The sequence below is a fragment of the Dreissena polymorpha genome, chromosome 9 (assembly GCF_020536995.1).
Source record: "Dreissena polymorpha isolate Duluth1 chromosome 9, UMN_Dpol_1.0, whole genome shotgun sequence".
NCBI lineage: Eukaryota > Metazoa > Mollusca > Bivalvia > Myida > Dreissenidae > Dreissena > Dreissena polymorpha.
In genome coordinates, this window is record NC_068363.1 from 58936041 (window position 1) to 58951245 (window position 15205).

General features: G+C 36.2%; 1 protein-coding gene across 2 annotated transcripts in view; it reads right to left on the minus strand.

Annotated features, from left to right (window-relative positions):
• LOC127844415 (FACT complex subunit SPT16-like) overlaps positions 1 to 15205 on the minus strand; it is a 48259-nt gene that overhangs the window by 13478 nt on the left and 19576 nt on the right. Inside the window, exons 8-16 of one of the 2 annotated variants that reach the window (XM_052374581.1) lie at positions 12846 to 13018; positions 12044 to 12208; positions 11287 to 11399; positions 9316 to 9489; positions 9034 to 9093; positions 8349 to 8464; positions 6697 to 6779; positions 5763 to 5833; positions 4662 to 4789 (exon numbers count right to left, since the gene is read on the minus strand). In XM_052374581.1, the coding sequence (XP_052230541.1) occupies positions 4662 to 4789; positions 5763 to 5833; positions 6697 to 6779; positions 8349 to 8464; positions 9034 to 9093; positions 9316 to 9489; positions 11287 to 11399; positions 12044 to 12208; positions 12846 to 13018 (1083 nt within the window). The remainder of the gene's footprint in view (positions 1 to 4661; positions 4790 to 5762; positions 5834 to 6696; positions 6780 to 8348; positions 8465 to 9033; positions 9094 to 9315; positions 9490 to 11286; positions 11400 to 12043; positions 12209 to 12845; positions 13019 to 15205) is intronic. The other variant, XM_052374582.1, reaches the window with a different exon arrangement.

The window sequence follows — 15205 nt, forward strand, 5'->3', positions numbered from 1 at the left end:
AAATTGCTAGCTTTAATATTGCAGAAGTGACATTACATGAGCAATTTTGAGCCATATATTTGACCTTGAAGGATGACCTTGACCTTTCACCACTCAAAATGTGCAGCTCCATGAGTACACATGCATGCCAAATATCAAGTTGCTATCTTTAATATTGCAAAAGTATTCATAAAATAAGTGATTTGGGCCACATATATTTGACCTCTGACCTTGAAGGATGACCTTGACCTTGACATTTCACCACTGAAAATGTGCAGCTCCATGAGATACACATGCATGCCAAATATCAAGTTGCTATCTTCAATATTGCAAAAGTATTCATAAAATGAGCGATTTGGGCCACATATATTTGACCTCTGACCTTGAAGGATGACCTTGACCTTTCACCACTCAAAATGTGCAGCTTCATGAGATACACATGCATGCCAAATATCAAGTTGCTATCTTCAATATAGCAAGTTATTGCAAAATGTTAAAGTTGGCGCAAACCAACCAACAGACCAACCAACAGACAGGGAAAAAACAATATGTCCCCCACTACTATAGTGGGGGACATAAAAAACCATTTTCGTATGACGTGGCCAACATGCAAACAAGACAATGCTAAGCCTTTCTGGCTCTCGTGGAATTTATTATCTCCATACTCATCACCATACAAGCTTGTCACACTGACACATAAGGTCCTATTTGCATATGGTAGGTTCTGGTTGAGTCATGGGTTCTTGTCGAGTCGTGTAATAGAGAAACATGAAATTACGTGAATGTTCCCAAATTATGCAGTCGTTACAGAAATAAGTTTTGACCAGGTCACCATTGTTTTGCTTATCAAAAACGTGACAATTTTTTTTTTAATTCATCAGAGCTCTAATCAAATATTTCCTCTTTTATAAATTGTTCATGTAGTGTTCCTAAGTAACACAAAATTGTTTATTTATCAGTATTTTTCATACTACATTGTCTGTTGACATTTTTTCACAAGATATTAACCTCCTCTGCAATGTCAGATTTAAGGCTATTAATGGTATGCAAATCTTGAAATTTGCCTAGCCAATCAGAATACACAGCTCAACAACATAACATTTTCAACATGGCGGTTTGACACTATCGAGAAAATCGATAAATAATTATTATTACAGACGATAAACATTTAGAAACAAGAAACTGTCAGAGACGGGTGATGCTCCCCAAAGTTTTTTTTGTCACAATATTGCACTATATATTCAGATAAAAGGAAATGTCTTGAGGGCACAGTAGTTGGGGGGACAATAATTGTTTTATATAAAATTTTAAAGGGCCATCACTCTGTGAAAAATCATTAGACCAGAACCCGCTGATAATATGCACATCTCCTTTTGGTAGTGAAGCTTCCCATAAAGTTTCATTGAATTCCGGTCATTAGTTGCTTAGAAATAGCCCGGACAAGAATTGCACCATATGTACAGTTAATGGAAAATTTCAGAGGGCCATAACTCTGTGAAAAATCATCTAACCAGAACCCGCTGATAATATGCTCATCTCCTTTTGGTAGTGAAGCTTCCCATAAAGTTTCATTGAATTCCGGTCATTAGTTGCTGAGAAATAGCCCGGACAAGAATTGCACTATATGTACAGTTAATGGAAAATTTCAAGGGCCATAACTCTGTTAAAAATCCTCTGACCAGAACCTGCTGATAATATGCACATCTCCTCTTGGTAGTGAAGCTTCCCATAAAGTTTCATTGAATTCCGGTCATTAGTTGCTGAGAAATAGCCCGGACAAAAATTGTGCACGGATGGACAGACGAAGCGGCGACTATATGCTCCCCCCCCCCAATTTTTTGGGGGGAGCATAAAAACGCAACAAATATTAAGGCTTAAGATTCATAATTATGTTTTTAATTATTCATAGTCATATATTTATAAAATATTTGTGATGTAACCACTTAATGAAAATTACCCACGACTCAACAAGCATAATTCAAAGAAAACCCATAAGCAATTCCATGGTTCAAACAGAAATCTGAAACCTAAATTCAAGCACTTTTCAAGGCCAAATTTTCATTTTCAAGGCCGAGAACCGTACGTTAGTTTCCTTTAAAAACTGCATTTTCAAACCAGATTAACAAAGTAAATATCATTTTTTTTATTTGCTCAAACACATTACACTTTTTCCACAATAACTCATACATGTTATTTCTAGTTATTACATAGAAATACAGGTTATCCATCCTTAACTCAATGAGTCTCACATATGTACAGTACAGCCAACGCGGCACAAACATAATCCGCGGCTACGCCACGGCCAGATTATTAGTATGCGGCCGCCGAATCGTGTGTTCACGCGGCGTATCGCCGTGGCAATCGGCATCGATCCGCGCAACGACGCAGAGTCTGTAATAACCTCGCGTACTTTCGCGGAGTAAATCCGCCGCATACGTACGCGGCGGATCGAGTGAAAAGATATCCACCTACATGTACATACATGTATGTGAAGCGTAGAATTAATTACGCGCAACTGTTAATGTTTCGTTCGATTATCATTATTAAATTTGTAATCCGAAACACACTTCCGAATTTTAATGCTAACGCGACCTTTGGCAAATTCTAGCGTCAAATAAACAGTGCTAAAATATCCTTTGTTTAATAAAAAGCGCGCGAAATTTATGCAGACATGTAGAACGTTGTTTGGAAAGTTTGGGTGTATTTTGTGTTGTATAAATACATGAACATCACGTCAAGCGTAAATCGCGTGTTCAGTTGAAAAAAAAGCCCCGTTTAGACGTTATTTCATCATCTCTATAAATAGTAACACATGCCAAAATGTATTTGATACTTAAGGAAATATCGAGAATGTTTGTGTATCGTAAATATTTACCAGCATTTGCTTTAAAACTGGAATATACAGAATTATTGGGTAATTAGTAGCGATATTAACTGTATAATATGAACAAAATAAAACGTGTTAACATACACATATTCAAACAATAGTTATAATAAGCTGATAATTAACAAAACAACAAACACGTCGTCACCGTCTTGATTATTGATGTGGCTTCAAACTGGTAATTTTCTCAGCTTAAATATAATAGCAAAATCCACATGCAATTAATTTATAAATCCACCATATGCTGGAGCCTTGACCACTTGTATGTGTGAAAACATAATTACGTGACATTGTTTATGTGTGAAATACATACACTACGGGCGGGAAACAAACTTAATTGGCCAGACGCATTAACTATGCTTACATGTATATGCTAATACAATCCGCGCACAATAAATTTATTATGATTTTAATTATTATTATAAGTGTTTTTTCAAAATTTGTTAACTACATGTAAATAAAAATTTTAAAGAGATTTTTTATTTCATGATGCGCATCGACTCGGCATCATATATCGCGGATCGCAGCATGCCTCGGCGGACAGATGCGAAGTTTTGCGGCGAAATGCGACTTGCCGCCGCATACTGACGCGGCTTCAACGACTGACGCGGCATCGACTCGTTTCTCCTTGCCGCCGCGGATCGCGAAATACGTTTGTTCCGCATTGGCTGTACTGTATTTACTTTTAAAAGTTATTACAAACAAACGCATTGTCTCTTTCTATGCTCACATCAAACAGACTGGTTCATTACATTTGAACAGCAGTCAGTTACTATAACATTTTGTCTTTAACAGAATTGATTTCCTTTTCCAGTTCTTCCAGCTATCTCCTCTTATTCAGTTAACCACCCTGGTTTGAAACGACACTTCCCCATCCCTGCGTTTTCACTCGCAAAAATTGATCACAATGGAGAACCTCTTACGTAGTACACATAATCTGTGACGTGTACACATAACGTTTTGTACTAAATAGTGTACGAAACTTATATTTCGTATTCAACTTTTTTGCGCGAAGGAATTTATGATAAATTTTCATAATATTTCCCTTAAGAACGATTTAAGTAAAATGATTAAAGCGATGATAAAAGTAATTTTGAGCATAAATAAACATTCAAGGCTTTTTTACATGAAATAAGCACTTTTCAAGCACTTTTTCAAGGCCAACCTTTGTTCAAGGGCTTTTCAAGCCTTGGACTCGTTTTCAAGCACTTTTCAAGCCCTGTGCGAACCCTGAATTCTTGTGTTTAGGAATGAATTAACCCCCACCACCTGCATATCAACAGGCCCACAGTGGTCTGAGTAGGTATGTGCTAAGAAAGCAGAATTAGTTGTTAATTAGAACGGTTTTCAGTTGTGTGAAAATCAGCTCTTTTTTTAAAATAAAGGTAAAGGTCTTTTTGTTATAGTGTCACCCCTATTGAAAGGGCCAGCCAATTCGGCTTATGAGACACCTTTGCGTGTATACCATGTACCTCCCAACTACTATCACTATGCCAGGCGCCAGGCAGATAGAAGTTGGTAACCATTCATGTTTAACGTGCGAGCTTACGAGCCGGCAATATCGGAACAAGTCCCATGACAAACATCCATCTTTCGACAAATGCTCCCCATGGGGCTCGAACCTTCGACCTCCCGATCCCTAGGCGGACCCCTTATCCACTAGGCCACGGCGATTGGTTATATCGATATATTGTCAGACATATTTTTAACCAATTTAAGAATTTAAAAACTGATTAGAGATTTCGGAGCCACTGGCTATTTTGGCTACTGGTAGCGCCACCATGGTCTGAAGACTTACATCTCCTTAAGGAAGGTGGCGTCGGGCTGAGGGAAGAGATTGCCCTCATTTCTGCCAAGAGCCGACCCTGGGTGGAAGAAGTTCACACGAAGGTATGTGTAGTCACCCTCTACAGACTGGCTGATGTTCTGGAAAAAAAGTGCGTGTGGGTAAAGTGTTGTTCCAGATTGCGGACTGCAAAGGCTTATCAGGGACTGCACTTTCTGCTTTTATGGACTTTGTCGTTTAAAGAAGTATCTTCCAGATGAAATTTCAGTCTAGGCGGAAAGTGTCGCCCCTGATGGCATATGTGGACTGCAGAAGCAAACTTAGGACTACATTTTACACACGTGTATTAAGTTTCATTCTATCAGAATGAGGCTGATATATGTAACATGGCCAATTAAATGAAATTGTTCAGGCTGCACATGCTGATCCAGAATAACATTTTCCACTTCCACTTTTGGTATTCTTGTTTCTTTTTTTAAAGCAAATGTACTGTTTTTGTCAATATCAATCATGTGCGAACAACATGTAACAAACAAACTATAGCTTCACAGTGTCAAATATTTATGAAAATTTCATCATTACCCCCATGGCTATTTCACAAGAATTCATACAAATGTTTGAGAAAAGCATTTGCTTTTTTGATCAATTGGGAAAAGTACCGGTGTTGTTACAATTGAGAAAAAATTGCGGAAAAAAAGATATTGGGAAAATAAAATCTTCAGAGTTGGAATTGTGGGTCTTTCTAATTGCTTGGCATAAATTGCACAAACAAATTCAAATATTCATTTATATGCACTTTGGTTTAAAATGTTCAGTTTCAGTGCTCATTTTATTTGTTCACTTGAAGATATTGCACTTCTGGAACAAAATTGACAAAATTTTCCTTTCTTGTGAGATTTTTGGGAATGTTGTAGTTTTTCTTCGATTGTGAAAGTACCTTTTACGGGTTCTTTATTAATAAGAAAAACAAATCACTGAAGGATCAGCTTGAAACAATCGTATCTGATAATCAAGTCAGAACATATGAACAGCCTCATGCTAAAGCCTACATTACCAGTCCACCATTTGGTACCATGTGGGCTTAATCTCATATACAGGCATCTAACTACTTACCTTCACCGTGGAGATGTGGAATGGAGTGGGTAGCCCAAATATGGGCAAGATAATGGTCTCATACTTCTTGTCTGAAAGCATCAAACAAATCACAATTCAAAGAATAATAAGAAAGTCAATTTCCATATAAGATGGCAAAATTGTGCACTGCTTAAAAAGAATAACAAGAAAGCACTAATTCCATTGCCATATAAGATGGCAAAATTGTGCACTGCTTAAAAAGAATAACAAGAAAGCATTAAGTCCATTGTCATAGAAGATGGTAAAAATGTGCACCACTTAAAAAGAATAATGAGAAAGCATTTAGCCCATTGTCAAAGAAGATGGCAAATTTGTACACCACTTAAAAAGAATAATAAGAAAGCATTTAGCCAATTGCCATATAAGATGGCAAAATTATACACCACTTAAGAATAACAAGAAAGCATTAATTCTATTGTCATATAAGATGGCAAAATTGTGCACTGCTTAAAAAGAATAATAAGAAAGCATTAATTCTATTGTCATAGAAGATGGCAAAATTATGCACTGCTTAAAAAGAATAACAAGAAAGCATTAATTCCATTGTCATATAAGATGGCAAAATTGTGCACTGCTTAAAAAGAATAACAAGAAAGCATTAATTCCATTGTCATATAAGATGGCAAAATTGTGCAATTCTTAAAAAGAATAATAAGAAAGCATTAATTCCATTGTCATATAGAAGATGGCAAAAATGTGCACCACTTGAAAAGAATAACAAGAAAGCAGATGATAGATTGAAATACAGAAATGGCAAATTGTGCATGGCTTATATCTATGATCATCTACTTGTAACTAGACGGTTCCGATTAAGATTTTTCTTAACTTAACAAAAGCTCCAGTTGCTTATCTCATCAAACAAATAATTGACATAAAATCAAATTGCTTCTATCACATAAGCTTTTTCCCTTACCAACAAACAACTTCAGTTCCCGCACTTCTGTCTCATTGGGCAAATGTGAGATACTCTTGTAAGAGACATTGGATTTACGCAGTCTGAAAGTATTTAAATGATGCAATTAAAAACAAGTTTTAGAGAATTCCTATGACCATGGACTGGGGAAAAATGAGTCAAATTGGCTTTAGGCAACACTGTTATCCCTACTTCTTTACTGCCCAAATATGTGTGACTTTTTTTATTACACTGTTAACTTTACAGTAACATTTATCACGACATGGATAAAGTTTGGGAGTAATGTTCTCCAAACTTTTAAACCCTTTACTATTTTTATGTGTTTGTAGTCCCTTAGAAAATCAAATAAAATTGAAGACAGTTTTTAAAAGATTCCAAGTTGAAAGGCCTCATTTCCAACCCTCAGATATTGATGATCAGCAAACAGCATGACACTGTCAGTGTGTTACTCTGGTTTTATACAGGCTGCATAATCATAGCCAGTTTCATTTTGAGAGTACGAGAGTCAATTGGTTAATTATTATATACATTTTGTTCAATATCATCAAATTGTCAGAAATCGAAGAGCAAATTTAAGCATTTTTTACTTTTAGAAATTGAAAAAGGCATCCGTTATGTTTATCATCCCTCTCAGGCAGTTTTCCCACAATATTTAAGACTGAGTTTATATATATTTAAGCATACTCCTCAGTCTGTAATCCCCCACTGTTTATACTCACCACATTTTATTTTCCAGTACATACTATTTACCAACCTACCATTTGAAATTCCCTGACTGTTTGAGACAAGGCAGGTACTCATAACCTTACTGGCCAGAGTTTATTCCCTCAGTGTTTGAGAAAAGTTTACAGTACAGTAGATTTCGCTTAATTGAATAGCACATTTGTCACATCCGAATATTCAATTATCCGGAGTATTCAATTATACGGAATCCGTTATATTTCCAATGTTATCACTAACCGGGTGTAATCCTCCTGGAAATTGTGCTTTTCATGCATAATCAAAACATTGTTTTGACACATAAAGCGTTTAAAAAAAGTTAATATTGGAATTAAATATTGAATCCATTATATCAGCAACACACTCTTTAATTGTTTCTAAGCAACAACAAACTGTTGAAGTGTGTTACTCGACAGTTTGCATTCGAAAGTTTGCACCTGACTGCACACCGGAGACACCAGTGTTTGCATTGTACTTGGTCGCATACTACACCTGTTAGTCACGTGACGCTTGACAGACGCTGCATACATGCATGGTGTGAAATGAAAACAAAGGCAGTCGATTGAGCGTGTCAGTCAAAATCGTCGATACGATGCGTATCCTTGGAGATTTGTGACATTCTTTGCTTGATTTTAGTGTGGATTATAGTGTGCAATAGAAAATTGTCTATTCAATTAACAGAAATACGCCATATTTGCTATCAGAATATGTGGAGTTTTTTCAATGGGAAGAGATGCAAATGTTTTTTTTTTTTTTCAATTTCTATTCAATTAACCGAATTATTTGATTTTCCGATATTCAATTAAGTGGAATCTACTATACCTACTTTTTAACCGTTATCACAACCCCAACCCAGTCTATAGACTGAGCTTCCAATTCCTACATTTTAAAGCACCCCACCCCAGTCTTTAGACTGAGTTCCTGGTACCTACTTTTTCCCATCCCCTCCAGTCTGTATTCCCCGCAATCTCTCCCTGGCCTCCTCGTTCAGCCGGTGAGCCAACTCCTTCTGGTGTTTGAGTCTCTTTTCCTCCGTTGTAGCATCCGGCTGTGAAAGGAGATATTCGAGGAAATATACTGTGCAAGGCGCGTTCGTCACAAAAATACCCAAGTTATATCTTAATTAATGCTGAACCCAAGTGAAATTCCAAGATAACATAGCCCACGAGGTTCCTTAAATTTATATAAGATTTACTTATAGGATATCAGCTTTAGAGTGTAACAACATCTATTCAATTCCCTTACTAAAATAAGCACAAGGCCATAAACACTGAACAGGTAAAATTTATCTGTTCAAACCTGCCCAGATTCTCAGAAATATACTGTTCAGATTGTAAAGTTTTCTAGCAGTTAAGCAATAATACAATAATCCCTTGGCAAACTGCTGACTTGTATAATAAACCAATCAAAAAGAGGATCTAAATGTGAACCTTACCTAATACTTTGTACCATAGATACATTTGTTATTTTTTGTCCGATGATGATAATCGTTTTTGAAAATGTTTTTTAACAAATTTGCCAGTGCAACATACATCTTAACCTAACCCATTTTTTACCAACATTTGTTGAAATAATGCAATAATAACATGAATTCCCAGCCTCGCCACAACACTTTACCCTAGTTCGGTTTTCTAGTTCTGCATTCCCCTCCCCGGCATTTCCATGGCGGCCTCTTGTCTATTTAACCAATCAAAAAGCAGATATACATCGAAAATTTAATTATTTTTCTATACCATTTTAAAAATTGGACATTTGTCCCCCATTTAGAATCATTTTTGAAAATGGGTCCAACAAATCTTCATGTGCATCATAAATCACAGCTAGACCCATTTTCTTGCCAATATTTATGGAAATAATGTGGTAATATTATGAATTCATGGTCTCCTCAGAACACCTTACCCTAGTTCTGTTCTCCAGTACAGCATTCCTGCGTCCCCTGCCCAACATTTCTGGGGCTGCCTCCTTCTCTTCCTCCTCATTGTCCTCTTCTTCCACTTCATCCTCATCCTTCAGGAAGATGCCCACATGCTTCCAGCGCTTCTTTGAGTTTGTCAGCACAGACGCTGGAGAGTCCTGAAGTGATTATATAGATATAGGCATAGTGAAACGAAAATCAAGGAACATTTACAATAGTTTCTCGTTAAAATGCACTAGAACTGCACTTTAATAAATGATTGCAAAAAAAAACACCCACTGAAACTGTTCTCAAAATACAACCAAATAACAGATATTGAGAACATATTTGAACTTTGCTCTGGGAAAAAAAGACTTAAAGCATGTGCGCAAAGTGTCGTCCCAGTTAAGCCTATACGCACAGGCTAATCAGGGAAATTTTTTGCTTTGATGGTTTTTTGGTTTGAAGAAAATCTATTCTTCGTAAACATTCCAGATGAAGCCGAAAGTGTTATCACTGATAAGTCTGTGGGGACTGCACAGGCTTATCTAAAGCGACACTTTACCACATGCATGAAACCTTGTTAACCCAGAGTTGAGTGGCACTCCATTTAATTCAAGCAATTACAAATGACTATTTATTAGAATCCTTATGAACATTTTATAGACATTTGTTTAACTAAAGCGTTTTAACAATTGTGACTAAACCCTTGCACCACTTGGCCAGCTATGTTCAATGGCAATTAACTCAGATGAAAAGCATCTTGCCCTTCATTGTGATAACAAATGTAAAGTTTCAAACATAATGCTTCAGAAATAAGGAAGCAGTTTTCTCCACATTTACAGCTGAACTGCTTTATATCACACTTGCATTTGTTAAATAGTTATTATCAGTTAAAGTTGACATCTACTCCGGACCTTTTAAATTCTTATTTTATATAAAAACTGTTGTCTCAACTCAAATTATCGTTAATATCAAAGTGGTTTTCTTCCAAAGGCTTGTTGAAATGTACACAAAGCTACCAGCTGATATTGTCATGTATTGCAAAGGTGTCAACACCCATTTTGTAAAAATTATACAATGTTTCTTAAATTAAATATAATACTTGCTTGAAATAGGCTCATTTTAAGTATACACTATTAATATTTTATAGAATTATAAGTATGTTGGAATAAATATGTCTGACATCTACATTTGGGAATGTCCAACCACTGACATCTTGACTTCATTTGTGTTCTCCTTCAGACTTTGAGATAAATGTTCAGATATATTTTATGTAGACAAACTGACCAGTCAATGGACAGAGTGACTCCAATATACTCGCTCACTGCAGGGAATAAATATAGGCATAAACAAAAGAAACTCCAAAAACATTTTCAAGAAAAAATTGTCTGGTATTTTATTTAAGGCAAATCATTCCAATTGCCTTAAATCACTGAAATGGATTTTAAATTTTAGATTTGCAGGACATTTAACTCTTCCAGTGCTGGAACCGAATTTTGAAGGCCTTTGCAAACAGTTTGGATCCAGATGAGACGCCACAGAACGTGGCATCTCATCAGGATCCAAACTGTTTGCTATTCTGATAGTATTCTTTGAAAAAAATTAAAGAAAATGCTAATTTTAGAAATTCAGCAGACGACATTTTTGCAGACAACAAATTTCCCAGCATGCAAAGGGTTAATATATGTGAGCCTCACTCTGGGGCTTAATGCATGTCTGAAGTGCCGTCCCTGATAAGACTGATCAGCCCTCTTTTCATAAGACATCTTTTTATTCTTTTCAACGATAAATACCATAAAGCAGAAAGTGTGGTATCTGATTAACCTGCGCATACTTCACAGGCTAATCTGGGATGAAACTTTATGCACATGAATTAAACCCTGCTATTCCATAAAAAGCTCATTTACTTCAGGCAAGACTTAAATCTGCAACATTTCGCTAATATGGAAGGCATGTCAGCACTGAAATTATACCTCATTTACAAGCACTGTGTCGCCAATAAACAAAGCGTACGTCTTGCCAGCAGCATCTTTGCTCTCTTTGTTGGCCAGATCCGAGAAACCAACGTTTACATTGAATGTCATGCCTGAAACAGGGTTACTGTGAAATTTAACAATTCGGAACATCAATCTCATTCTAATGAAGTATAAATTACAATATGAGGATCATCTAAAGGCTCAAACATAAAATTGAATTGAACAACTTAAAACAGAGATGGCTATTCACATCGTAGTCTATTTCTTATTTGCACAATTTATGAGTGAACACAATTTTTAACTGTATGGTCTATAATAATACAATTATGTCAATAAATTAAAAGCAATCATAAAACTGAGTTAGAAAAATGAAAAAAATCTTAAGTTATACCGTTTTTACCATGTAAAGTGGGCCCCAAGTATAACGTGCAGGTTGTTTTTCAATGCAAAAATGGAGAAAAAATATTTCAAGCCAATAAAACTACCAAATCAGACCCAAAATGGCCGCCATTTTACTATTGCACAATCAAATAATCTGGGTCATTGGAAAGCTTAATTAAGCATTCAAAAGGGGAAGCGTCATTATGATAAGGAGCATTCATTTAGTAACATCCTGTGGAAGCCACATCATTTTCAAAGCTGCAATTTCATCATACTTTCTCTTAAAAACCATCAGCAGATATTGAATTTAGATTGTCTTATGACCCATAATGTGTGTTTTGAAATGCGAAGGCAAACTGTGACACTAGCATACCTTTCTTTGCTACAACATCACTCTTGCTGGTGATGAGCAGAGCTCCCTCCCTGAACTCCAGGCCCATGGCAAAGCCAATAGTTTTTGTCATCTTGTCAAGCAGACTTGATTGCTTCGTCTTCACTATCTTGACAGCTGCCTCAAATACCGAGCCGAGTTTGGCACCTGGAAATGAACTTCTGATTTAGACAAAGTATTTTAAAGGGGTTATTTCATTTATACTTATATATATCATTTCATTCATCACTCATTTGAAGCACATTGAACAAAAGACAGAGTTGCACAAATGTTTTTGTAGTGTTGGAGAGGAAGTTATTTAAAACAAAGAACATATTTTGATGGTGAATTGCATTACATGCTGCAATAAGGAATCCATGACATATTATGGATAACAATTTGTTTGTGCCAAAATCTGAGAAACTGGGCTGAATGCATGTGCATTAGTGTTGTCGCCGATAAGCCTGTGTAGACTGTGCATGGTTACCTGGGGCGACACTTCACACACATGCATGCACCATGATCATTGGGGCCATGATGGTGTGCATTCAAGGCTTTTTATTATAGCCTTACTATGGGAAAACAGGCCTTAATGCATGTGCATAGTGTTGTCCTAGATTAGCCTGTGCAGTCCGCCCACCACTAATTAGGGATGACACTTTCCCCTTACATGGAATATTTTGTTGAAAAGAAATCCCTTCTGCTTGAAAATCCAGTTTAGGTGAAAAGTGATGTTCCTGATTAACCTGCGCACAGGCTAATCTGGGCAAACACTTTACCCACATGCTCTTCATATTCCACCTACCATGCGTGAGTGTTTTCAATATCTCCTCTTCGACCTCCAACAGCAGCTCATAGCACTCCTTCATCTTGTCGTTGGGGTCCACCATAATGGTGCGCACAATGTTGGAGCAGTACGACTTGTAGCGCAGGCCCATGCTGCAGATGATCGTGCCAAAATGGAGGTTGTCATCAGAACTGAAACGTACAATAACCTTTTTTTTAAAACCATTTTGGAATGGGTTTGTGGCACTTCGAATTTTGAAAAATCAGGTCGTTTTGAGTCAAATTGGGACATTATCGATGTTTGTTTGCTTACAAATATTTATAGTGGAGGTTGTCATCAGAGCTAAAACACACATACATTTTATAAAATCATTTTGAAATGGGTTCGTGGCACTTTGGATTTGAAAAAATATCGTCGTTTTGACTAAAATAGGGACATTGTTTGTTTGCTCACAAATTCTTCATAGTGTTGGCTGTCATCAGAACTAAAATACATGATAACCCTTTCCTGCTCATACAAGCTTTTTAACACATTTTTAGTCCCTTATAAGATAAAATTTAAGACCTTTCTTACTATATTCAAGTACTAAAGGCTTCATTTGCAGCCCTTTAGTACTAATGAGCGGCCAACATCAGTTCTATACATTATTGCAGGCTGTTCTGGTTATGTGCTGGTTGCATATAGCCATTTCACTATGTTTCTGAGTTGAAAAGGGTACTAATTTTTTTGTTTTATAAGTTACAGTCTCTGCCTTGATTGGTATAAGCACGGTGGACCATAAAATTGGAAACAAGAGGGCCATGATGGCCCTGAATCGCTCACCTGACTAACCTAATACAATCCCAACCCAGTTTTCATCAAGATAAACATTCTGACCAAATTTCATAAAGATTGCATGAAAACTGTGACCTCTATTGTCTACACAAGGTTTTTCTAATATTTGACCTATTGACCTAGTTTTTGACCCCAGGTGACCCAAATGCAATCCCAACACAGATTTCATCAAAATAAACATTCTGATCAAATTTGATAAAAATTGGATAAAAACTGTGACCAGTCTATTGTTTACACAAGGTTTTTCTATTATTTGACATAGTGACCTAGTTTTTGACCCCAGATGACCAAAATACAATCCCAACCCAGATTTCATCAACACCCCTACCAAGTTACTCCCAGGACGGCTAGATTTTAGCCATCGGCTTATCTGAAGAACTAATTAGTGTTAACTGTTCTGTGGCCATAAAGCACACTCCCCTGTCAGGCTGACAACAGCCTGCTTGGCGATAATAAATGAACCCATGTGTTGTATCTGGCCAAATGTGAATCTGCTGCAACATGTTTCAAAGAGTTATTGACTAGTGTAATTAGCAGTTGTGAAAAATATTAATAGCCAATAAACATTTATTTTGATTTTTTGGATATGTATAAAACAGGTAAGCATGAAATTTGTTAGTAAAATAATTTTATGTTCACCTTTGTTAGATTTTAAATTTGACATGTAACAAGCACCGAACATGTAATATGAAATGATTGAAATAAAAACTAATAGATGTTATACATGATTTTAAAAGATAGTTTTCTTTACTCTTTCAGATTGACAACAAAAATGACTTTTCATATTCCATCAGTGAGGGACCTTAGAATAGTTTTTGACGAAAATGATTCAGAATATATTATCTTTGATGAGTTCAAAGCATTTCTAAAAAGCAATAAGTGTAAAGATGAACCAGCAATTAAAAGTGGCAACATTTTCAGATGGTTGAAAGGAAAGGATCACCGTGTAAAAAGTGTTGAAGTAAAACCTTCACTTAAACTGGAGAGCATAGTGCAATACTGTATGTCATATAGCAACACATATGAAGTGTGTAGACAGGCTTCGAAGGAAATTAAGGGGATTTTAGTTTAACAGTCAGAGGAAACCCCCATTACATCTACAAAAGAGATATACAAACATATAGCTAATGTTGATTTTCTTTCTAAAGTCCTTTTGTCGGAACTTAAAATTGAGGAAAGTGACATTACAACATTAAATTCATTTTACAAAAATGACTTTACTGAAGAAAGCTGGAGGAAAACATGTTTCTTTGAAATGCATTTTATAAGAGAAGGAGATTTTAAAATTGAAAGTGATACATATGAGACAACAATTATGAAAAAAAACTAAATTCTTATCCGAAATGAAACAGGCGCACCAACTTGCCGGGGCGATAATCGAGCAGTTAAGAAATGAAATTTTGGAAAGAACAAAGCGACGGGAACATGTTGAAATGGGTGAGCGAATATGTATCAGTGAAAAAATACACACAGTCCTTCTATTATTGAGTCACAAGTGATGAATGCAATGCCTGACCAGTGCTTTTTGAATGCAATTGTATTGT